General features: G+C 43.5%; 1 protein-coding gene across 1 annotated transcript in view; it reads left to right on the top strand.

Annotated features, from left to right (window-relative positions):
- The first annotated feature begins 1,209 nt into the window (after positions 1-1,209).
- The window catches only part of LOC144931534 (exocyst complex component 6B-like), a 152,106-nt gene continuing 126,266 nt past the window's right edge, over positions 1,210-27,049 (top strand). Inside the window, exons 1-6 of the mRNA XM_078855487.1 lie at positions 1,210-1,346; positions 19,070-19,235; positions 20,481-20,528; positions 21,237-21,327; positions 23,368-23,413; positions 25,681-25,885. Coding sequence (XP_078711613.1) covers positions 1,243-1,346; positions 19,070-19,235; positions 20,481-20,528; positions 21,237-21,327; positions 23,368-23,413; positions 25,681-25,885 — 660 coding nt within the window. The 5' untranslated portion in view covers positions 1,210-1,242. The remainder of the gene's footprint in view (positions 1,347-19,069; positions 19,236-20,480; positions 20,529-21,236; positions 21,328-23,367; positions 23,414-25,680; positions 25,886-27,049) is intronic.

The following is a 27,049-nucleotide window of genomic DNA, read 5'->3' as shown; positions in this document are numbered from 1 at the left end:
CATGAGCCATGATCATTCAACTGCTGGATGAAGGCTCTCTCCATCCCATCGCCATGTGTCAATGCCGATGTCATCGCTCCGTCTCTCGGCATGTCACCTGTGTTGGCTGTCACTCTGGGGCATACAGGTTTACTGCCTAACTAAACTAAGCCATTAAAGTCACTTTTTTTTTTGCCAAGTAAGTTTCCACTGAGCTCTATAGCTCCTTTTCAGAATCGACCTGGCCACAAATTATAGCTCAACGAAGTGGCTATTGCGGAAATATATAGGAGCCAAATATTCGAAATTCATGTTGATTCCAAATGTGGAGGGGAAAACCGGAGGACCCGGAGACACATCCAGGCGACCACGGGGAGAACGTGCAAACTCCAAACGTGTTACGTGCGCCGGTTAGACACGTTATTCGTAAGGCACATGATGCTTTTGTTTTCGCGGGCGAATTTGTGTCTTTTCGTTCATAAAGTCAGAAAAAAACAACATATGAATCCAAAATTTTAATGTATTTATACTTTAACATTTATTTATACTAAAGTAATACAAAAATGACGACTGTCCTTGGTAGTGGCGATTTTGTGTTAGGGGCCGTCCATAAATGACGTCACGCACCTGGGGGGGGGGGTGGGGGATCAGACATTTGTGACGATGTGTGACGAGGGGGGGGGGGGTTGAGAAATGTGACGTCACATCAAAATGCGCAACTTTAAATAAATATAGACAACACGTTCTACTTAATTAAATATACTTTTTAATAAATGTTTTCTCCTACAACATCAGAGTACAGCGCCACATTAAATACGCACTACAATGACAATAGTTTAAAGCGATTTGAAGCATATTTTTTTTTGGGGTGGGGGGCAGAGCTTTGTGACGTCATATTTGAGGGAAGTCTGACTTTTTGTGACGCCGTGTGACGAGGGGGGGGGGTCAAAAATCGTCCAAAATCGCGTGACGTCATTTATGGACGGCCCCTTTACCGAAAGAACCAAAGAGTATAACTATCCAGCAATGACGTCACCCCTGACCGCCCACCTTTTCCGCCGCAATCCTCAGCCCTGCGCGGTGACGTCAAAAGTTCACATCAACCCCTCCCATTACATGACGTCACCGCCGCATTCTCGCCCCGATGCACCCCGCTCACCTCTGCCGCGACGTCACTTGCGCCTACTGTACCGACGGTTACGTCATCGCTGAGTGACATGACGTCATAGCGCTTCACTCCTCCCCACCAGCTTACAGTGAAAGATGGCAGCGGTGGAGGCGGAGAGCGTTGAGACGGCAGCGGAACACGAGCGGATCTTGCGCGAGATCGAGAGCACGGACACGGCGTGCATCGGCCCCACGCTCAGGTTTACACGCCCAGACGGGGGAGGCTCTTGCTTGCGTGGTCGTCGTGCCGGTTGTTTTGCGCCCTGGCCCTTACCCCCCCCCTCACCCCTCTTGCTACCACACTCACCACCGGTGGGACCCAAGGCCACACAGTCGGCACACCGCGCTCGCCGTGGTGGCTTGACACTGCAGTTGTAGACACGGGTGCTGGGTGGGAGCGCCTCTAGGTGCGCGTAGCGTCAAATGAGTGGAGGGGGGGGCGGTGTCATCATCATGATCTGTGGCCGAAGACGAGCTGAGACTAATGCAAACACAGGACCCACGGTGTGGGGTGGGCCTGGTCTCTTGGGCGTTCTTCCTGGCTGGTGGCTGAGTAGGACGTCTCTTAAGTCAGTGGAGCCGTGTGACTATGTGTGTGTGTGTGCTCCTGTCTGGTGATCGTGTGCGTGGTTGAGAGAGAGAGACTAACGTGAACATGTGGACATGGGCTGTCTTGACTTGATCTCCGGCCTAGCTGGTTGGCTGGTGATGCGGGACGCTTGTAAGTTTACTCGACATGAAATTAGTTCTTAGCTGTGGCTGAAATTAGGTAGAGATTCCAATGTACTCATGGGGCCGAGGGTTCGTCTGAGCTCTGGCCTGATTGACTGGGTGGGATACCTGTAGGGCCACTCAGCGTGAAACTAGTTCCTGCCTCTGGTGGTGCCACCCTTCACCCACACTGTGCCAATGTAATGTAAACATGAGGCCAATGTTCTTAGGTGTTTTCGGTAAAGTCACGTAGGTAAAAAAATTAAAATTAATAAAAGTAAAATAAAAATACTTTAATGTCAGTGATTTTTATTTTACTTTTATTAATTTAAAGTTTAATGTTTTACCTATGTGACTTTACCGAAAAAACCTAAGAATATGAATCCTTGCAGTCACGAAAGCTTCAAATCTAGAATGAGGCCAATGGTGAGTTTGACATGGCCTGATTTTCCTGGCTGGATTGTTGGCACACCTCCAACTCGGCTCAGCCTAAAATAAGTGGTTTGGTGTGGCAAATATAGCGAGAGACTTAATATAGGGCCAAGTGTTGGCTTAATTTTCGGCTTCCTGGGTGGGTAAGTTGGGACGCCTCTAAGTCTACTCAGTATTAAAAAATACCGACATTTGATCAGGTTTTTGGCTAACAAACTTGATTGTTGGTCCTTGATGCTTCAAAAATGTAAATATATGCTCGCTAACTATATATGAATTTCGACGCCGTAACTTTTAATTATTGTAGCTTTGATTTTATGAATATTTATTGTAACATTGAACTGATATTATAGTTTTTTCATCTTGAAATTCACTTTGGAAGATTTTTCTATGGGCAATCCCCCGGTGCCATTGGTGTAAATTTCATATCCTGATGGCAGGGACAGTTTGTAAGACAATCACTATCATAATACGAGTACAGTACCATAAATCATTCGATTTTCCAATCCAGGGAAGCCTCGATATTGTGTAAAGGTGTTGCCAGCGTTGGAATGCTTTACCTCTTAATGAAGTTAACAATTATAATTACTTTTATTCACCCAGGAAAGTTTCACTGAGCCTCAACACTCTTTTTCAGCATGTAACTGAACGGGATGTTTGGATAACTCTACGAATGAGTGTTTTGATTGTGGAAGTGAACCAGAATTCCAAAAGAAAACATGCGTTCTAGGGGATAACACTCAAAACACAGACAGGCCAGGAGGAACCCACTGCCAATTCCTGACTGCTACCACCTTAAGTGTGATTTTTTTTGGCTGTGGTAGTTACCATGGCACAGGCATCTGTTTGTTATCTTTAATATCGTATGTTTATACTCAAAGTCAAATGTTTACTGGTGGGATCGGTTTGTGTGTGCTTGTCCATGCAAGAGGGTCTTTTGCTGTCCCCATTCACACTGTCACTCCCACCGCTAATGCTGCCATTTACATGCTTAGATTTTAATGTGTTTGTACTCAGGGTTTGTTTATTTTTCCTTTTTAACAACCCACGCAATAATATTTCACATGCACTGGTTGCTGTTTAAATAACTCACTCATTTGCTAGAGTAGGTCCTTCTGTGCCAATTTTGTGGCCACATTTAATCTTTTTTTGTAGTAGCCATATTTCTGTATTGTTCATTCATGCCTGACCCTGTTTTAAGCTGGAATAAAATAGGAAACCTTCTGGGATGACACATCTGCAAGGTGCTATGTTCTGTATCCATAATAAAGCTTGGTGATCTTTTAATGTATACATTTAGCTGTGCATACATTTATACCACTTCAGAATCAATACTAGTGCAGTTGTATAGCAGGAGATATTAGTTTATGAGCTGCCGTGTTATGTATCCTCTCGAGAGAGACAGCTGCTTAAACTGACATCGGTGATCTCACCCCGTCTATATTTACTCCTGCCACATCGTGGAGAAGAGAGGACTGCAGACGAGCTCACATGATCTAACGTTTTCATTATATTGACTGTTAACGTTAAAGTATTTAGCAGTTAATAACAATTTCGATTTAAAGCTTTCGTCACTGCAGGGATTCATCTTCTTGGTTCTTTCGGTAAAGTCACGTAGAATGGAAATAATAAAATAATAAAATAAAACATTATAAAATAATTCTCTCGACGTTTCGGCCACAATGCAAGCAGCCGTCCTCAGGTGAAGACCAGATCAGTCTCCCCGACAGACCTGGTCTTCACCTGAGGACGGCTGCTTGCGTTGTGGCCGAAACGTCATGAGAATTATTTTAATGTTTTATTTTATTTCCATTCTACGTGACTTTACCGAAAGAACCAAGAAGACAGTTAATAACAGTCATCATTAACGTTAAAAAGTTACATCAATCTACACCTGCATTAAACTGTGTTTGAGGGTTGTTCGACAATACTTCACCAATGCTGGTCGGTCCTAATTTGTGAAGGAGGTGCCCAGGACTGGCTCCGACATACCTCGCCACTGATGTTCGCCATGGCCAAGAATCTAAAAATATTTGCTGGATTCATAGCACAATGTGCTAACCTCTTCTTGGTTCTTTCGGTAAAGTCACGTAGAAGGGAAATAATTAAATAATAAAAATAATACATTAATTCTCACGACGTTTCGGCCACAACGCAAGCAGCCGTCCTCAGGTGAAGAAAAGGTCAGACGCTGTCTTCCCGACAGACCTGTTCTTCACCTGAGGACGGCCGCTTGCGTTGTGGCCGAAACGTCGTGAGAATTGTATTTTATGTTTTATTTTTATTATTTTATTATTTCCCTTCTACGTGACTTTACCGAAAGAACCAATAAGATGAATCCCTGCTGCAGTCATGAAAGAAGCTTCAAATCGAAATTCAATGTGCTAACCGCTTTGTCACCACTCCACCCAAGGCATGATTTGGTTATTTATTAATTTTTTCAGACTAAAAACTTAAGTTGGCGTGTAATAGCCAAATGAGGGTGGTTATGTTGTGTTACCATTGAATTCAAATCCAGGTTTAATATGGTGTCTCACGGTGTATTATTGTTTAGATGTGCTCGCATTGGGTTCATACGCATATGTATGGCAGGTCATGTTTGAGTGTCACTTAATCTCAGGGATATTAAATAGCCTGTGTTTTGTGTCATTAACTGGCTGCTATTATGGACTCTTATTTTATGGAACAATTAATTTTCTATTCACTCTCCATGATCATTATGACCATCATTATCAGCCACGATCAATCCACTGATAGCTGGATAAATCTCCAAACCATTTCCATCTGTCACGTTTCAGTAATTTAGCAATATATTTAGCACTTGACGCAAACTGATTTCATTGCTCCATCTCTTTCCTTCTTTGGCAATGCACCCGAGTACATTTCATCGTCATTTTTTTCACCGAATCCTCAAGTCCAAATACATTTTTAATGTGGAAATGAAATATTAATATCTCATCTACAGTATTTAATTGTTTCACTTCAAACAGTTACCAGAAGCCTCCCAGAAAATTAATATGATGTTTTTTTTCTTCTCATCAGAACGGTTATCAGTGACAATATATGATAAGAATAAAAAAAGCTGCAGGGAAGTGTCTGGTATTTTGTCAGAGCTAATTGGTGATACAGTAAAGAGATTCAAGTCGTCCATAGCACTCAGATTTCCAAATATAGCCATTTTTATTGGAATTGTTTACGTGAGGAATGGCCTTATACTGAATAATTCACGATGTTTACCATCGCGTTGGGTGACGTCATCAATCACCTGATCAATCCACTGTTGGATGAAGGTACCCTGAAGCTGGTGCATTTTTCATGGTCCTGTGATGTAATAATCTGCCTATCACCTGTACACGATATAATTTCATCAACCTCCCAAGGTGGACATCCTCTCTGTCACATCTTGTCCCTTGGCAGACATCGTCATATTATGGTGACACCATCACATTATGATGTTATGTAATGCTGGTCGTCATTAAGATCAATCCAAGCAGTTGGTTTTCTTGAGAATGTCCTGCAATTTTTCTTGCTTGTAAGTATATTGAAAGCCGTATCGGCCATCTCGATTGTATGAAGGCCTCCCCATGCTGTATGGCATGCTGGTCAGTGCGAGTTAGTGAAGGTGGGGTGCATAGATGTGGGAGTGTAGAAGTGTAGTACAACAATGGATATTGAACACTACTCTCATGCTGTCTGCAAAGTACCCTCACCCCCACATTAGCCTTCTTTGCAGAGTGTTTGCTCATCCAAGCACTGTCTAGGCTCAACGCTGTGGCGAAATTCCAGGTGATATTGTCCATAGGCAGCTGTGACATACTTCCAACACGATTCGAGCACATGATTTCCAGAAGTTTTTCAGATTTATTTCCTGCAAACCGACATGTCACATACAGTTCCTTTTGATATATGTAAGGCTTTTTATAGGCCACATCTGAAAAGATCTTTTTTTTGGTAGGCATTTTTGTTTTCAGTTTGCAGCATGGCTTGCACAATCTATATTGCTAATAATTATTACAAATAAAAAAAAAATGTATTTCATGAATATTACCAGTGTTTCTTTTTTTCTGCAAATATTACATTCCATTTGTATTTTTTGTGTCATAACTGGAGATGAATACATTTCTATTTGGAACTCTCCAGCCAGCAGTGGAGAGTTGCACAGTGGAGAGTTCCACTACCCTGTGTCAGAGAAGATGGTGTCACTATACATATACACAATTATTTTACAGGTAAAGTGCACTGAGCTGTTAGCTCTGTTTTAGAGGCAACCTGGTCATACACGATAGCTCATCGAAGTGGCTTATCATATATATGGGAATTTATCGTAGCCATATAATCTCAACGCACGTTTCTAATGTGGACGGCAAAACCGGAGGAGCCGCCGTAGAATAATCCGCGTGACCATGGGGAGAATATGAAAACTGAAAATATACAGCAGGCATCGTCAGGATCGAACCCACGACCTTGCGTACCAGGCGAAAGGAGATAAAAAATGTTCATCTTGGCACCCCTAGACTACTGTTGAATTCACTTTCACCGGCCTCCTGAGCAGACTAGGTTCAAACCTTTGTGTGTGATTTTGAATGACCGATTGTTGCTTGTGAGTAAAACAGATTTCAAACAGCTCAGTAATAAAATTATGAAAATGAAATGAAAACCAAAATGTATTTGATGTTTGTACAATCATTTGTGACTGAGCTGAGACCATGAACGCATTACACTTGAGAACATAGCTTAATCCTGGGTGGCTGCCCAGATTCAAGCCCAAATTCTCAACAATACTGGCTAAGTGCTCTGCCCCCTGAGTCACTGAGCCACCTCTACAATTAAAATAAGAATTAGAATGAATGGCACAGGAGTTATTTTATTGCGCTTTGAACCCAGTGACCCGTGTTCGAGTCCTGTTCACCCGAGTGTTATCTAAACCTGTCTTAGACCCACTCCTGCTTCACCAACCCCCACTGACCAGGGTAGCGAAGTATGGCCAAACCCCCCCCATGTTCTGCATAACATGGGAATACTTTAATCCAGCAGTGGAATGAACGAGGACTGAAATAAATATATATCACACTCTAAAATATTTTTTATATTTGGAGAGGTATATTGCTACATTGTACCAAAAACGTTGTCTTTACTCAATGAACACTTTTTCCTTTTAGCATCTTTATTGCAATGCAGAAGACCCAGTTTCACATGTCCTTTCTGCAGCTTCACGCTATGATTTTTGCTTTCTTGAAAAGTATCCTTCCAATAGAAACCAATGTTGAGATTGTAAAATAAGGGACCGGTCTGATTCGTATCTGGACATCTACAATTATCCGGGTAAGGAAGTTAAAGGAGTGCTTGCCTTGTGATCCTGGCATGACTGTTATTGAACTGCATGTTGTTGTGTGATGGCAACAGGAGTGGATGATTCACTAGTCAGAAATCCGCAGGAATTGTTGCATGACATATCTGGCTTTGGGCCCAGAAAAGGCTCAGAAAAGGAGATGGGCACCGCCCTTTAAACCATTTTGCATTTCTTAGCTTATGCCCCTTCTGATTTAGCCAAAACGTAATATGATGAGAAGGTTTTCTGATGGTCGAAAACTTTATCTTTATCAACCACAATGTATCCACTGGTCTTTCTATGCCACCACCAGCCCCATGGTCCTGCAATGCCACAATACATATCACCCTTAAGTGCACAGTGGCGAGATGTTAACTACTTGGCCTGGTATAAAGGACGTCGTGGGTTTGATCCCGACCCTGACGATGCCTGTAAATTTGGAGTTTGCATATTCTCCCCATGGTAGCGTGGATTTTTCTTCAAGTCCTCCGGCTTTTCCCTCCACATTTACAAACATGCATTTAGAATATTTGGCCGCTATACATTTCCACATGATAAGCCACTTCGTTGAGCTCTCATTTGTGGCCAGGTCGCTTCTGAAAAAGTTATATAGCTCAGTGGGCCTTCATCTTTCGGTAAAGTCACGTAGAATGGAAATAATAAAATAATAAAAATACAACATAATAAAATAATTCTCACGACGTTTCGGCCACAACGCAAGTAGCCGTCCTCAGGTGAAGAACAGGTCTGTCGATAAGACTCGATAAGACTTATCGACAGACCTGTTCTTCACCTGAGGATGGCTGCTTGCGTTGTGGCTGTCGTGAGAATTATTTTATTATGTTTTATTTTTATTATTTCATTATTTCCATTCTACGTGACTTTACCGAAAGAACCAAGAAGATGAATCCCTGCAGTCACGAAAGCTTTAAATCGAAATTTAGTTCAGTGGGCCTTACCTGGTAAAAATAAATAAATATTTTTATATAAAATTTGTATTTAAAGCGTAACCACTATCAATGTGACCTCAATATATGGAAGTATAATGCAGACAGTTGAGTGGAAGTGCAAGCACCCCACAATCTGAAGGTTGGAAGTTAAAAATAACGATTGAGGGTTGACTCAGTCTATCATCCTTTTGGTTTCGATAAAATAAGTACCACTTTGTGGGGAAGGCAACTGTGGTGGTTGTCTTGTGGAGAGACTCGTACCTGCCCTGGGAATGAGGAATTTCCACCACTGATTCAGGGCTGTAAACGGGAGATGAGCACCGCCTTGATGGTCATTTGTGCAGGAAATTATTTTCCAATAAAATTTCCGAATGTAATCTATTGCATTCAAGAAAATAATATTTTAATTTCATTGGTCAGCCTACGGGCCTTCTGAACCGGTGGTTGTTTTGATTTATTTAACTAATTTTCTCATCCATATTCCAGTTATTTGATTTACCGGTTATGTATGGTGGGGTGAATGGTACTGTATTGGTATTCTCACGTTTTCCAAGGGGTCTGGCCAGCGTGGAAGAGTAGGCCAAATACCCTCTCGTGGAGCTCTCTAGAATTCCCTCTATTGGTCGCCCTTCTGCCAACAGCGCGAGTCAGAATTTTCAGGGCTGCATTTTAACTTTAAAGTCTTACGCATATTCTGCCATTGATCTGATGAGAATGGGTGCGTTCTGAGTGAGTTGATCAAACGGTGGAGCCTGGATATTATCGGGCTAGCATCGCGCTTGGATGGTTGACCATCAAGTACAACAGGTTGTGGAGCGACATGGTAGGCAATAGAGTGGTGCAACAAAATTTATTTTTGAACTGCAGTTATCTTCCACTTCAATTATGCTCGTTGGCTTCACCAACCTCAGAATCAGAATCTTTATTTATCTTGCAGGAATCGGCACTTACCAGGGTGGTGAAGTATGGTCGGATAAATCCCACGACCGATAAGGTGTGGGCAGACCCTCATCCAGTAGTGTATTTCCTAAAGGGCTGTACATGTGCATACATCCACATAACACTATACCGATACCTTATTACTTTAGTTCTCCATGCTGGAAAGAAATAGCCGTGCAATTTTTTTTTGTCACAGGCTGTGAAAATCTTAGCTGTACTAAGAGCCACACTCGTATTAGTTAGTGACCAAAGGGAACATTTTGTGGTTACACAATCAGGGAAAAAGCGTATCATAAGTTTGATTACTCACTGCTCAACATTACCATTAACAATTGAACCAACAATGAGAGGGGGGCTTTGGTATTGGTGCCTGCCGATGATGGTGCAGATATGCACGCTGTGCATACACCAGCACATTATAGGTGCAACGGCTAATGGTTTTGTTGGCTGGGAAAGGCCGTTAGCGGTGGCACAGGAAACCTCCTGCTCTTGACGGGGCAGCCTGTTCGTGCAAAACAGGAACCGGCAGACGAGTGTGCGCGGCAGATAACAGTGTCAGGAAAGTATAAGACGGGGGCAATCGAAAACCACATTTCCTATTGGCTGTAAGAGACATACACGGACCGCTAAAACTTACACTTTCAAAGCACACTCCTTTACATGTACTACACGTGCTTTCACTTGCTGGGGCATGCATGTGCGAATTGGCAAGAATTGCAAGGATTTTGGATGCACCCCCCGTTGGGCTGTCAAAGGATGGGGCAGGGTTCAGAGCGAGGTGTGGTCATAATTACTGGCGGTGTCCAATGCATTGTTGAGCCACTTATGAGTGCTTGGGCTTAGTTATTGGGGAAACTGTTATTGTTGTAAGACATACAAAAGAATCATCTGATACAACACTGTTCTTTCATCACAAAGGGACTAAAAATATAACGCGCCTGTTTTTAATACTGGGGCGCAGTTCGCAGTATGCCTTGCTCGTGATTGTAACGAATTATCTTTACATTAATGCTTGTAGAGTAACACTTCAGACAAGGCGGTTCTTATTTATGACCGGGTGGTTGTAAAACCCAGCCCTGTGTTCGGAGAAAGATGTTGTCTGTCAGTGGTTGCGAGAGGGCCTGTGTTGCTGTGTGCGTGGGTGAACTCGGAGGAAGGGGTGACTGGGTGTGTTTATGTTAGCCTCAAGGGGTTGCTCCATCTTGCATTGTCTCTGCACCATCTGGATTTACTGATAATACTTCGGGGTGAATAGCCGCAACTTTGAGTCACTTGGATATAATAGCCTTTTTATTGCCTTTGTAAACGTAGCCGATATTTCCACCGTGGAACATATTAAACACGAGTGTAATTTTTTATAATGATTCATTGCTGTTGGTCTGAAAGCATTTTACAAGGTCTTTTAATTTATCAGTTTTTTGTCTCTGTCAATGCATGCACCTACGTGTGCCTTTGTACATTGTGTCAAGTAGACTTCTCAACTTGAGCAGACAATTTTAGCAAGTCTATTGTACAAGCTTATACACGTGGTGAGTCGCTATACTGAATAGGGGCACCCCTACCCATCAGCTTCTCATTGAGAGGAGAGACAATTTGTGCTCCCTTCACCAACCCACACTCTGCGATGGTGAAGTATAGTCACCTCCCCCCCCACCATTACCATGGCTCCCAGTCCACAACAGCTAGAGTTCAAGTTTATTTTATTTAACCAGGTGAGAACTCACGAGACCAGGATAGTCTCATTTGTAAGAGTGACCCGGGGTATTAGTCTGCCAGGAGGGGGCAATTATTCCAGTGTATAATCCCAATTGAGTAAATTGGGGGTAATAAAAAAAATCTGCCAAATTTAGGCACAGATGCCGGCTCACCAACAGCCTGTTCTTGCGAATGACATTGGGGGATTTTTAACGTCAGCTGTGAATGAGATGGCGCAGTAAAAATCTGGGTGGCCGTTGGATTCGAACCATCAACGTCTGCAACAATCGGCGAAGGCGCTACCGTTGGACCATGTCCCTGTCCAAAGCACAAGCTCAGGATCCTCCAACCATAGTATCGGTTGGGATGGTGAAGGGACATGGGGGTGATTACTGGACAGGATCGTGAGAACGTGGTGGTGGTGGTGGTGGTAGCTTGGGGAGCCATTCATGCAGCAGTGGACTGATTATCGCCGATGAGGATGATTGTTTTTTTAAGATGAACGAACACTGCTCTTTCGATTGCCTCTGTTAAGGCGCCCGGATCTGGCTGCCGTTGCAGGTGTGAACCCAAAGCACGCTTCACGTGAGTTGAAAAGCTGCCGTCCGCATTAAGCAACAGCTTCGTGGACAAAGCGTTTGTCAAGTTGGGTTCAGCTCCAAAATTGATTATGCCTCTTACGCATATACAAACAATCTTACTCTCTCGATACCCATAGCTGCGCCTTTTTCGCCCACACTCATAATAAACCTTGCCAGCACTTGTGATTTAGTTGCATGGTTCAAATGCAATAAAGGCCCTCCTTTTGAAAGCCACTTTCATGTTTGTTCAATCGCACTCTTTTCACGATATACATCTTCAAAGTGGACAACTTACATGCCTTGAAAGCAGTTGTATTTGAGGCCCTTGGACAGTTTTGGCAGTGGGGAATCGTTTGCTTAAGAGCTGCCAGAAGCTACTTTTGGGTTTTGGCATCTTGGTTGTGTTGTATTCAGTCCCTTATTTATACGGTGACCTAACTTTACAGTTTGCGAGCTGCAGGGGTTTGAGTGAACGCTGACTGGGTACTCGCAGTGCGAGTGTTTTTTCCTCCGTTACTTATCGGAACCTGATGGGCTACAGAACCTTCCTGTTTCCTGTTTTTTTTTTCCACTGTAGATACCACACAGAGGCCCTCCTTGCTCACGTAGAAGATTTTTTTACGTAGCCCACCTTTCCCTGGCCATCATCAACCTGCAAGATAATGGTCGCACACACACAGAGCGTTCTTAGTATCGGACGTGTTTCTGGATGGACGGGTCAGCGTTGAGTAACACCAAATGTTTTATGTGCCTTCTGTTTTCTCGTGCATGTGTGCACACGTGCACAGCCCTCTAGGCAATCCACTGTTGAATGAGGGCCTACCCACGCCGTGGGTGTTGTGGCGGGTTGCTTGAGTGCATGCGTCAATGTGCTGGTCTACGGCGGGTTGGTGAAGGCGGAGAGCATAGATGCGGGAGCATAGTACGCTACAATGATGGATTTTGCAGCACCGCCATCTACCGTTCGCAACGCAGCCCTGCCACCGCTTATGACGACCTGATTGTGCTTGGTGGTCGCCCCTACAATGTGCTATCGAGGTGGAATCTGGGCTATTTGGTTATCGGCTGCTTTTGTTCGATGAATACACTTTGTGAATGCAATTAAAAATAGCTCCGTAGATGAATTCCCATATAGACACACTAATCCTAAAAACTTCACTGGCTGCACTGTGTGCATGAGTTTATCGATGTATCGATTCTTAAATTAACATCGATATCTAAACAAGGATAGTAAAATCCCGTGTCATTAGATATGATGTACTGATTATATTTGTACACTGTGATTAATGGTTTAGTGTGACTGCCTACAGCCATTCGAGGCCACTATTTATCATAATGTAAAACTGGACTCTTTAATTGAATCTCGAGCTCCAGTCGAGGCGATTAATTGGTTTGTGATGGGAAGAATGATCAAAAACCCCCTGGTCTGTCTATATCGATTTGAGAGTTGTATATCTAAGTGGGGGTGGGGGAAACTATGAGCTGTGACTTAATTTCATTCCGGCCACGGAGCGGGCCATCCACTCCGAAACTGCCTGCAAACAATATATCTTATCCGCCACTTTGGAGCTGCGACGCAACATCGGCGTGTTGGTGAGCGGAAGGCAGGTGCAGCAGGCATTGCTTTGTTGCAGTGCAGGAGAGAACCGCAGTACGGCCACCGCCTGTGGCTTGCGCGACTTCATAAATGTGTAATGTCAAAACAGCAGCGTAAAATATTATTGTTTTCCGCCAAAATATTTCCACTCTCGGAGATTACATCCTAGCACGGCAATAAAAGCCCCACCCAGGCATTGTTGGTGTGGAGGGCTTGCCTTCAAGATTCCCCAGGTTCACTCAGCAGCAGTTATTTTTCGGCTGTATGGACAATGGCTGTGGTGAGGATGCACTGCCAAAAGCATAGTCGTCTACTGCTTAGTCTCGCATTGAAAGTTATGTGGGTTATTGTCATCGTCAACTCTCGATTACCCGGGGTCATTTGGGGGGGGGGGTGGAGGGGGAAGTGATGGGTGCCCTGGATTAAAATGAAACATGGACGATGCAAATCATGTCCAAAATCATCTATTAAATGGATGTATTTGTTGACGTATGCATTGTTTATGTATATTTATTATTTGTACTGTGTATTGTTTACGTATGCATTTATATTCTTGGTTCTTTCGGTAAAGTCATGTAGAAGGGAAATAATAAAATAACAAAAATATAAAAAATAAAATTCTCACGACGTTTCGACTGCAACACAAGCATTCATCTTCTTGGTTCTTTCGGTAAAGTCACGTAGAAGGGAAGTAATAAAATAATAAAAATATAACATAATAAAATTAAATAATTCTCACGACGTTTCGGCTACAACGCAAGCAGCCGTCTTCAGGTGAAGAATGAGACTCTACCAAGCTAGGAGCTTATATATAAACTGGGTTGGAGGTGGAAGAGCGCCTTAACAAAAAGAATGTGCATATGAAGAGGAATTTAGCATATTCATGGAAAATGCGTAGGAGGTGGGCGGGGGGGTTTCAAAGTCATATTATGCCCATGCATTATGCAGGATCAGCAGCAACAAAGGGGGGGTGCAGGGAGTAGCATTAACAAAGGAAAGGAATGTTAATGATATGTAGCTGCAGTTACTAAACAACCACGTAGAAAACTAAAGTATAAACTACATAAAAACTAAAGTATAAACTGCATAGCACCATCAGTATACTTACTATACTCTACAATAAGCTGAGTTACTAACAGCAAGTAATACATTACAATTCTACGTCGTAAAAATTATATAATATGCTTCCATCTAAACTTTATTCTCTTACATCAGACGAGCATATACCGTACTATATACTGCCATAGATAAACCCAACATTAAATTATATACTGTATTGCTATAAACCACCCTATACCTTATACATTTCAACATAACACTATGTATTATTCTACCCACCCTAATGTGTATCGAAATGGTTTATTACGTCCTTCCAATGATTACTAAGCCAGAATTTAACACAAGCATTGTTTACGTATATTTATTGTTTACGCACGTAGAATGGGGGGGGGGGGGTAAGATTGAATGTGTAGTGTTCTGCTGTTTATTAAAGTCATCGGTCACAGAGTCACGAGCGGCTAATAACAGAATCCGGCGCATGCGCATACGGCGTATGGAATACCCTATTCTCTATTTTCATTTATTTTTCCAAAAGCACAGTTAATCCACCACCCAGATAATCAGTCCACAGATAACCGAGCGTTTTACCTGACCCGGAGGACGATGACCGTCCTCATTCAGTCGCCGATTTCATGACATTAGTTTGTGTCTTGACACGTGACAGGGAAGACCCTGGGAAGGTTGTTGTCTTCTTGGCCAAGCAGCTCCTGATGCCAGCGAAATGGTTTACCAACCTCAACCCGTGTAATAGATTCTAAAAGACTGCGTAATTTTATACTTTCCAAAACAACTATTACAATGATTTGTTAGTATGTCTTGTTTACCCAGGAAAGCCTCATTGAGTCTCAAGACAATTTTTTTGAAATTCTTTCAGTTATTATTTTTGCAGTAAGGCGGCATTTTCTCCGTGTGTAATTCCAATAGAGTATTTTGCAGGTAAATTTTTTGTTAGCATTGAGATGTTTGACCAATACCAGTTACATTGTGTTTTCGTGTTTAGCTAACATCACACATGCTCGGTTGGGTAACGTCAGCTTGTTTTTTAGTTTGGTCACTGAAACCACAGCGAACACGGCAGGACACTTTATATTGCGCATTATCAGATACGGGTCACGCAAATGCATCTGTGATTCACAGCTGCGCGAATTTGGTAAAATAAGCGGCGTTTGTTTTGAAACGGAAGAATCTGCATTGAATTCGCTGGTAGTGGTTCCGTAAGGACGTGGGAAGTGCATGTTCTTTGGGGCAGGATAAGTTATCATTGGCAACAAAGTGTTCCTGTCCAGCGCAAATACATTGTTAATCTGTGGCTGTTGGGGCCAACAACAGGATGTTCATTACTCATGTTATTTACAGCGCGGTGTCGTAATGCTATTAGCCGCGCATACACGTCGAGAAATCGGCAGCGTTCGTAATCCCTGTTTATTGTGGTAGTACGCGTACAGACTCAACAAAAACAAGGTTGATGCGGTACGTGTTGGTCACAGCGAGTAGTAGTAATAATAATAACACTGTTATGGGCATGTCCCCAGCACTTGGGCGTTCAGTTCAACTCACAATTACGGGCACAAAAACTGTGTTTTTTCTCTTCTGCCGATCCGGTGTGAAATCGCTCATCGCAAATATTCAGGTGCCAACAGAAAAATAAGGGTTTTGATGTCGGCCTTTTTGCTGCTCCATTAGCACGGTTTGCTACGTACGGTGCGATCGAAGTTCAACACACATACACAACTTTATGACAGTGCGCACGGCAGGAGTGTTATTTAAGACTTATCCAATGCTATTCCATGTTAATCATCTCAATACATTTAACTTTTGTTCTCTTACATAGAATTTACATGGGGCATGTAACAATTCAACCACTCACTGACATCGCGCTCACTGATATCGCACGTATCATATCTTGAGTGTGAATCGATATATTTACGACTTTTGCCAACTGTATGCTCATGTTACTTTCAGGCCGATGTAATGAACAGGACAGAATGAGACGGAGCCAAGTAGACAAATGAGATGGGGGAAAAAATCAGATAAATTAATCAATCAAAGAAATTACTACCCCGAATGATAATGATTCGTTTGTGATACTGGGGGAGATGATTTGTTGCATATCTATTGTACACGACCTAGTTTTAAATTTACCTTGCACAACGTCTTGCTGCACCCATTTGCCATCGTTTCTTGTCACGTTTATGCTTTTCTATGAATAGCAATTCCGCTATGCTACACACCTTTTAAAATAGAACGTTAATCCCGAACCTCACAGTTAATTTACACCCTGTAAGGTAATAGTGACAGCAGGTCATGTGACGGCACTGGTTGTTATTTCCACGACAAATGAGGGATGGGCCTGGAAACACTTGATAACCCGCAGTCACTCATTGCCCCGAAAGTCAACTGTTGTTAAGAGGAGGTGGATTAAGTCCATGAAAACATTGAATCATTGTATCCATTGTGCCGCCACATTGTGGGAAATGATACAATAAAAACAATGACAAGTGGATTGTAAAATGTTCCAGTGAAGTTTGCATGGGTTGTTTCAAACAAGGAAGTTGAGGGGGAGTGGCGGTGCACTGATTAGCACGCTGCACTATTAATTCGGTGATATGGGTTCGATTCCCGGCCACGGCTAACATCAGTGGGGAGTGATATTAGAGCCTGTCCTGGGCCGTCCCCCTCCACTAGCCCTAACTGACCAGCGTGGTGAAGTATGATCCAATAACCCTCATAACCAACACCACATGTGGAGGCATTCCGTCACCAGTGAACTGACAAAGGGCTGTACACATTGTAAATTGTATCTATTTTCAAATTTCTCTTAAATTGTTTTTCTTAAATTGTGTTTCTTCAGTTGGCCACTAGATGGCTATTAGTGCAGCACACTGCTGTGTTGATACATTGTAGCCTGATGAGCACACCCCAAACCTGGCAGAGCTGCACACCAAACCAGGCAGAGCTGCAGGCAAAAACTAAACAGTGCTGCACAATAAATAACAGGTCATGCTGAACATCAAAACCAGGCAGTCTTTTTTCTGACCGTGACGATATTAAAAAAAACATTGCCAGCAGGCGGCGCTCTTGAAACACGAGACCGTATTGGATTCGACCTGTACGTTGTTAAAATACATTATCCCTGTTGTGCAGCATTCATCATCGGCATCAGCCATGATCAGTCGACTATTGTGGTATTACGAGTGATTGGATAATAATGGAGAATATTTATGTAGGAATGCGTAACCTAGCCAGAAGACTTCTTTTTCAGGATGGTCCTGAATTGTGGATATTTGTCTGTCTGTATCAGCCTATGAGCTTTTTGGAGGAATGTTATCCAGCAAAAAATTGTTTAAATGAATAAACTGTGGACCAGATACCTTTTTTTAAGAACGAAGCGTAGCCAGATGGACAGGTTGTTTTGAGGTCATTCCGCTGTGCAGGCACTGCTGAGATTCTGGGCTCAAATCCAGGCAAGTGCAGTGAGTTGATGGTCTCAGCCGGTCACCAATGAAGGCACAATACATCTATTTTATGAAGCATAGTTCGACACTTGATTTGACTGCATTGCAGCTCTAGGGAATTGCTGCCCTCTGCCGTGTATAACAGAGCTCACCCGAAGGGATTTCAGAAGTAGATCTGTGGTATCATCTTCCATGGGTTTTTCTCGAACGTTGAACATTTCACTGCTCTGCAAGCAATCCGAATGGATTCATTCTTCATCTTGTGTGATGACACCGATAGCACACTCTTAATGGACTTGGGGGAAAAAAAAAACTCTTTTGTTAATTACGTTGCCTTTTATGTCATTCTTGGTTCTTTCGGTAAAGTCACGTAGAAGGGAAATAAGAAAGAACCAAGAATATGAATCCCTGCAGTCACGAAAGCTTTAAATCGAAATTTGATGTCATTTCTTTTGTGACAAATCACGAACACTTTTTCAAATAATTTCAACGTGAGCCATGACCAGTGCACAGTTTGCATTCGCCTCGGCAAACAGGTGCTGCCCCCTGCAGTGCGTGAATTAAATTACTTGATGTGCATGCTGAATGAAACTTTGGTTAAAGATAATTTGTAAAATACAAAACGAGAGCCATAGAAAATTGAAATGTTGACTACAGCACCTAAACACCAGCCAATAATAACCGCCATTCTACATGAAGTGACGGTGTCGTCACCATGGCGCTTGTGCCATGCTAGGTGTACTTTGAGGCCACGGGAAGTGGTGAAAGCTCGCTGGCAGGAGGTCATGGGACAGACCCAGGTGTTATGGATTGACTGTGTGAGATGACTGGCAGATGCACCAACTGTGCTTCCTACTGTGCCGAATTGCTGCATTTTAGCTGCCCGGCACTCAGCTCGTTGTTGTGAGCGTCGCTCCTCCGCCCTCTTATCGTTGGGGGAGGGCGACTGCCTCCAACTGCCCAGTAGCGTCCCTTGCGAGCCTCCTCCAAAGAGGCCGATCTTGACACCGCTGGTACCTGTCGTCTATTTGCGAGTCCAATCAGCTCCACATCCTTTTGTACCAGCCAACACAGACCAACAAAGCAACTACGTGTTCAGACGCAGGTGATTGACCTCGGGCCCTGTAAACGTGACTATAATTCGTTTCTTATAAATATGGCACTGTGTCTCACAGGTCGGTGTACGATGGCGCGGAGCACCAGCGCTTCCTGGAGAAGCTCGAGGCTCGGATCAAGAGCCATGACCGCGAGATCGAGAAGATGTGCAACTTCCACTACCAAGGCTTCGTCGACTCCATCACGGAACTGCTCAAAGTGCGCAGCGAGGCCGGGAAGGTGAAGGTGAGTCCCGGCTCTTCGCCAACCACGGCTCACGACCGCGCCAACCCGGTCGCTGGCGCCAGCACTGCCTTCGAGTGTGCGCGTAATCTGTGTGCGCGTAACGTGTGTGTGTGTGTGCGCGCGTCATGTGTGTGTTGCGCTACAAACCCGGTGACCCGAGTTCGTTTCCTGCGCACGACCAATAACAAGTGGAGAATATTTGAACTGGTCCTGGGCCTCTCCTGGGTCGACTCGGCCTCAAATTAGTACCTGGTGCTGTGCGTAAACATTGCCACTAGGGAGACCAAGGCGGCTGGGCATGATGCTGGCCACCTACCCATTTGTGTGCTGTGCCAGCCTTCATAGGTGCTCGCTAACGTCACCTGCCCTAACAGTCTGTTAAGGCTATGGGGGGTCTTTTTGGCTCGTGCTGTAGACAAACAATTCGTACAATCATTGGGAGGGCTGAATTGCCACTGACCCACTAATCATGTTCACCGGTCATCTTTTTGTTAAGCACATGTCACTACACGGGTTAGTCTTAGCAGTGTTTAATACACGTCACATGCAGCTATATGCGCATGTTTATTTAGTGCCCTTTTGTCAATCCACTGCTTGATGACGACCTCCCCACGCTGCTGTTTGACCCCACTCAACGCCATGCTGGTCAGTGCGGGTTGGTGAAGGCGTATAGTACGACGATGTCGTCTATGGACTAGAGCAGATTTGGTACCACATAGGGTAACCAAACATTTGTAATGCTTATTTATTTATACGCCTAATAATCGTTAATTAGATGATAATCCACTAATTTCAAATGGTTATATAATTAACTGTTTTTGGCCACGTCGAAAAATTGCAACCGCTAAAGTGATACCACTTCAGGTGGTATGGGCGAGTGAAACATCTGGTCTGGACTCGTGGACGAATGGATGTTTCTATCGTCTTAAATTAGTTCACCGTTTCCATATAATTTGGGTGAATCGTAAGTAATCTATTATCGCACCCACAATTCGATACATGTTCCGTGAGCGTAAGGATCAAATGTAGTTGATGAATGGGCGTCGTTTCATGCCTGATGTATGCATCTTTAAATAAGCTTGTTTTTGCACGCAGCTATTTTTATGCAGTCTTCTGTGATTGATTCTGGGTCTCATTGTGTAAACCATGTGCTCTCTGCTAAAATTATGTTGCCTGTTGTAAAAGGTCACTTGGAAATGAAAGGGAAATATGGGTAGATTGTTTTACATTCCGATTTCCTTGCAGTGTCAAGTCGTTGCCACCAATAAACAACTGCAGGAAGCTGGAAAGGAGGTAGGATAAGGATTTATCAACTTCCTTGCATTATACACGGTCATTAACACACTTTTTCTTTAGTTTTAGAGACGTAAACGATCCTGTTTCTCGTAGACCCATTGACTTTGTGAACCCTCTAAAGTGACACTTAAATGCTGTTTTTCTAATACAAGTTATTTATACGTTGAAAAGAAAGAATGCGCACTTGAATTAGCTTGAATTAGCTTGCCAACATTGTTATTGGAGCTGACATTATTTGTTTTAAAGTGACATTTTGGGCCATGGATTTTAAAACATTTTTACGTGAAAATACAGTAAAAAAATATGCCAGTGGGAGGTCACCGGGTGGCTCAGAGGTCAGTGTCTTGAGCTGGCACCACTGAGATTCTGGGTTTGAATGTTGCCGGTTGCCTGTGATTAAACCTGTTCTCAAGTGTAGCGAGTTGATGATCTCATCTCAATCACCAATGATTGCAGTAGAACAAACCCCATCGTAGCTAAATTGGTTTTACACTTTACTTGACTTCATTCCAGCTGTGAATATTAAAATTCTGGTTTTCATTGTCACCCCATGGACATTACAGTCTATGGCCGCTTAGGTAGGAAAGTGATGCCCCTTACACACGCATGCACACGTGGACAGAAAGCTAGCGCCGAGCCCGTAAAGTAGTGGTGTTCCTGCCCACCGTGAGGCTGCCACGTGCAATGGGGATGTGACCCCCGCAGCTCGTGACAGAGATGGAGGAGCTGACGCGGTGTCGAGTCCAGCAGCGGAACATCGCCACCACGGTCGACAAACTCAACCTCTGCCTGCCCGGTGAGCGGGGAGGGGGGGGCACACCTGTGGTGTTGCTGGGCTATCTTGAGCGTAAACCAGTGGCTGCCGATGGAAGGTCAAGAATCAAGGTAACGGCACCCTTTAATGGGCGGCCGCAGCGATAAGGCGTTGAATGAGCCGCGTTGTTGCTCCTGCTGCGCCACTGCCGCCAGGGATATCGATCGAAAAAAAACAGAAGGGAGTTTTTTTTTTTGGACGTTGCTCTGTAAGTTTGCTTTGCAATTAGGGCCTGGGATGGGAGAGAGTGGCTGATTAATTTGAGTGACTTGACGGGCTTTTTCGTTTACTTTTGCCAGCTGTTTGCTCTGCTCAAGTAGGTATCGATTAAAGTGAGGTCTTTGGTTGTTTTAGTGGTGGTAGGTTAGGCATTGCTTACGTGCTGGCCAGTTGGTATTCAAGGAGGGAAGGTTTTATAGTTATAAAACAAAGAATAATTTTATGCTTAAGATGACGATTGATTTAGTCAGCTACGTTGTTAAATAGGTGCTGCTGTGCAGCAGCAGTCATTAGTATAACGATTAAATATTTTAAATGAAATAAGTGCCATTCAAAAAACACCCATGAATTTAATTAAAATAACTTATTAATCTGTTATTTTAATAAAATGTATACTATTAATAATACTGATAAAGGCTTCATGTTCTGATTTTGGGTTGTTTGGCCACTTTCATTCATGAGCATTTGGCATGTTGGATGAAACCTGAGTACCTGGAGCAAGGCTAGTTATATGAGCGACTGACAAAAGTTCCACACACATGCATTCAAGAATCCACGTGGTGTACCACCATTTCACGCACCCCCCCCCCCGCAACCTAGCATGATTGAGAGTTTCAGAATTCTCTAGTTTCCAAAGTACTGACATTACACCTTGTCTGGCCGTGTTTTATGATGGGCGGTAACATTTTTACGTGACAATTTTCATTCCATCCAATGTAGTGGATGACCCATTATTTTCACACGCTTTCATTTAACTCACTCTGTCTGTTGTTGTTGTTGTTGGCGTTGTTGTATCCTCAAATCTTGTAACAAAATTTTAACCCACTTCCCAATGTGGTATCGACTCCAAACTTGGTATACTTATAAAAACTTAATTTGGAGCTTTCGGTAAAGTCACGTATAAAGATAAAATAATAAATTAAATACTAGCATACGACGTTTCGATTGCAACACAAGCAATCATCATCAGGTATAAATGAAATAGAAACACAAATCTAGTATACTTAGAAATGTAATGTAATACAACAGAGAGTCGGATAATATAACAGTCAACACCCTACCTGGTTGATTACGTTCTTCCTGAGAATGCTAAATTTGGTATACTTATGTCATAATCATGACAATACTATATTCTATCATAAAAAATAAAACATTTTAAACAATCTTTTTTTTTGTTATGTTTCGGCTTGGGTCTAATTGGCCACGGTAAACTGACGTTGGCTGTAATTGACGTTATGGCAAGCTTCGGGGCCACTTCCTGGAGTCGTGGAGTTCTTCCATTACTAGTACATTTCATAAAAGCGTGTTTAAAAAAAGTTTTTTTTAAAATATGACTCATTTAAACATAGCATCGAGGTCTTAGAAAATTTGGCGAATGGAACTGCTGCTTGATGGACAGGAAATGCACTGACCTTGTGGCCGGTAAATAGACCAACAGTAAATAAGCTGCGCCATGGCATCTTCACCAGTGACAAGCTTGTTGTTGCCTGTTCGTCGTGACAGAAAACAAGCTTTTAGTGGGTCAGCTGAAGTTCACTCTTTGTTTGTTGAAAGTTAGAGCATATTAGCTTAAAGCTGCTATGACCACTGGCTCGTGTGTTTTATTTGTTCGTTGTATTTGCCTTTGCCGAGCACTTTGTTTTTTTATTTAATGCGATCACATTTGTGTCAAAAGATGCCTCTTTACAATCCGTCTTCATAAAACTGAAGTTTATTATCGATTTTTGTCATTCTTTTTCTTAGAATTGTTGATTTTTTTCACCACCGTAATAGACGTTTAATGCCCTTTATATTTATTTTCAGTTTTGGAAATGTACAGCAAGCTTAAAGAGCAAATGAAAGCAAAAAGGTAAGTCAATTCAATAACTGTGGTTACTACTTCAAAAGTAATTAATCACAATAACTTACGTGCCTTTGGCAGCCCACTTCTGGATGAAGGCCTCACAGTGTCACGTCAGTTATGGGGGGTTGTTTGATCCGCATCTATCCACGCTGCTCAGTGTGGGTCGGTGAAGAGACTGACCCAGGACCGGTCCAGAATTCACTCTCCACTCACGTTAGCCACGGCCGGGAATCGAACTCGGTGACCAGGTTCATAGTGCTTCTTGCTCATCGCTGTGCCCCTGCTCCTCCTACGAAGCAGTTTAAGGGCTGCAATCCCCCCCCCTTCCTTCATCTTTTTTCCCCACCCTGAAAATACCACTTTCCCAAACGGTGCCCTTAGACGAGTAGTGCAGTGAGTCCAGCCACCTTCCCTGTTCCCTGCCCCGTGTGCACCTGTCCTTGGACTAATTGTCCACGGAATGTCTGTACTCCCCTCTCCCCATCGCTCGCGCTTTGTCCGGGGCTCTTGATTAATAAAAAAAAAACACCATGAAGAAATTAAGAGCTGGAAATGGGTTTGAGGAGGGGTTATTGTGTTTCTGGCCAGGTCAGTCGAGAACTGGGTCCTGTACCAATAGAATTTCGTCTTCGTGTGGTGGCAAACATTTTAGATCACCAGGTTACCGAAGAAAAATACCAAACTTTGTCAACTTAAATAATGTGTGATGCAAAATGCAGCGAAAAGTTATACAACGCTCAAAGTAAACATATTAAGCAAGACGAATTCATACGCGTCTTCCCTCTTGAATTTACTTGTGCAATTTTAGCTGAAGTTTTTAATTTTAATGTCAACAGGGTTTGTTGAAGTAATGTAAAAGGTATCACCATATGCCTTGAGTCATCGTTGCAATGTTATCTGGCATGCGGGTTTTGCAGTGACTTAAGAGCAGAATGCATTTGTGTTGGCGGGGGATACAGGAATACAGACTTTAGTAAAAGCTGGTTGGGCTTATTGCAATGCACCAAGTTAAAGCACTTTATGGTGGACTTGGCAAAGCAGCCGTGGGCTGCATGAGTAATTGAACGTCTGTGGAGCAAGTGGGGTTCACATTATGTTTTGTCTTCAATTTTAGGGTTGTAGCTTCTAAACCTGCATAGTCAATTTCCTTGACTCTTGAGTATGACCTGTCAAAAGGGATTTGCGCCATTAATTGAAACAGGGACACTTTGTGCGGGTCACCGTCTGAATTTGCACGTAGCTGTGTTACTTTGAAAGTGTATATTCATCTTAGAATTGGGGAAAATGTGCAATGCTGAGCAGGGGCTGTTGATACGAAGTCACTTGAAGAGATTTTAGAAGCAGTTCTGTGGTACGGCCTCCTGCAGATAATTCTCTACAACACAGGGTGATGCACCTGCTCCGTGAGAGTTCCGAATGAAATGCTTCGATACATTACACGCCGCCGATAGTATGAACATGATAAAATTAGTGAAATTGAAAACTACGCATTAAGTTGTTTTTGAGTTGAATCGCGTAAAATATAAACTTGTCCTTAAACCCACCACCACCCGACACAGCCAATTAGTCAGCTTTGCCACGTAAACAAAAAACGTGACAATTAGTTACTACCATTGGAACCTCATTTGCCAGTAAAAAATAGGATAATTGGTTTTTTTACCCTTATATCTGGCAACAAAACTGACACTTTTTGGCGTCATCTGGTCCAACCCATGTGAGACTAGGCTCTAAGGAAAGCTGTCTCGGGTGTGGACCAATCAACTTCAAGGACAGCGCATACATTATCAGAGTTATGTTTTTTGTTTGCATTATGACTACAGGTATTGTGGTCTATGCAAACATGACTCATTGTAAAAAAGATGTCAGTTTTGTTGCCAGATAGAAGGGTAAAAAAACAATTATCAATTAGTTACTAGTTTAGCACACCGGTGTGTTGGTGAGTAAACCCACAACGTTTACAATTTACTCTCCCACACACCGGTGTGCTAGCGAATTGGCGTGTTTTGTTTACGTGACAAACATTACTAATTGTCTATGTCAGGTGGTGTTAGAGAGTAAACCCACCATATTTACAATTGGAGTACGACGTTTCGCTGGTGATTCATTACAACCAGTCTCGTCAGGAAATTATCCAGAATTGTGAAGAAGTCTTACTGCATTGCTCTTAAATATTATGTGTAATATTGGTTGCGAAAGTTTACGTGTAAAAAACAACAACAACCTCCGAGTGAAGTGCAGTGAGCAAAAGTCGCGGGTTCTGCACGTGTGCGCAGGTACTACCCGGCGCTGAAGATGCTGGACGTGCTGGAGCAGGAGTACCTGCCACTCGTGTCCCAGTACCGCTTCTCGCGCCTCATGCTCGACACGCTGCCTCGACTGCGCCAGGAGATTCGCGACGTCTCCATGTCCGACCTCAACGACTTCCTGGAGAGCATCCGCAAGCACTCGGACAAGATCGGCCAGATGGCCATGAAGCAGGCACGTGGGCAGGGCGGCAGCACGTGCATGTACACGCGTGCACACACTGCACATACGCAGCAATTGTACCAGATACTCATTTGAGGCTTGGTCGACTGAACGGAGGCCAAGGCCTGGTTAAATAATTATCAGTGGTATTTGGCATGAGCAGGAATTGAACTCGGGTCGCCGAGTTTGTAGTGCAAATCACTATACCACTGCTCCCCTTATACCACACACATGCGCGTCATACGTAATGCACACGCACCTGCACACATTCATGCCACGTTGATTACACACCACACACGTTCATTTCACGTATATACCACATAGTCATCACATGCTCGCATGCGTGATACATACCTGTCCGTGCATGCACGATGCACATACGCCTGAACACGCGTTAATGCCGCGTATGTACCACCCACAGTGGGGAGTGGCTTGCACACACATCAAACAAAAACAGTTGCAATTTGCCTCCATGCGGCTCCTGGCCTCGCTTTGAGGGCATGTAAAATGTCAAAAAGTTGCCGGGTTAGGCCATAGGTTATGCATCGACATGAATTGGGGTGAATTTCAAATATTTAATCAAATAAACACTTAATAGATGGACAGGCATCTGTGTCGATCGCTAAAGAATTCAGTTTTCAGCAAGGAAACACCCTGGACCGACTCTCATCATCAGCAAGCTGTAAGCCTATTAAACCAATGCTATAACGTACTGGTGATGGTGATGGAATGGCTACCGAAGGAGGGATCGAACACAAGAAGACGTACGACCACCCTCAGAGGACTGGAAGTGGCTTTAGGTGCCTCGTATGACCAGGGGGACTAAGACCCCGTGTCGCGCAAGTTTTGGGTGCGGAGAGAAGCAACCGGCATGTGAAAATTCAGCACCGTATTCTGCTCCGGTTTTTGTATCCAGACACAACCGGCTCAGCCGCAGCCTGTTGAACGCTCCAGTGATGCGTATCCAGATGTGAAAGGGCTCTCTGCTTGCGCTCCTGTTACCTACGCGAGGAGGTGGGAGTCCGGGCTCGGCAGTTCGACATGTGTGTGTGTGTAGCATGACGTCCACCTACTGGTGATTCCATTGCAAAAGGTCAAACAGCTGCACCTCTTGGAACTGGCCGCTGCGATTTTTGTGGGGGCATGCAGCTTTTCTGAGCTGCTGCTGCGGAGGAG

The sequence above is a fragment of the Lampetra fluviatilis genome, chromosome 4, assembly GCF_964198595.1.
Source record: "Lampetra fluviatilis chromosome 4, kcLamFluv1.1, whole genome shotgun sequence".
Lineage (NCBI taxonomy): Eukaryota > Metazoa > Chordata > Hyperoartia > Petromyzontiformes > Petromyzontidae > Lampetra > Lampetra fluviatilis.
The sequence above is the reverse complement of the archived record's forward strand: the minus strand, read 5'-3'. Positions and strand labels throughout refer to the sequence as shown.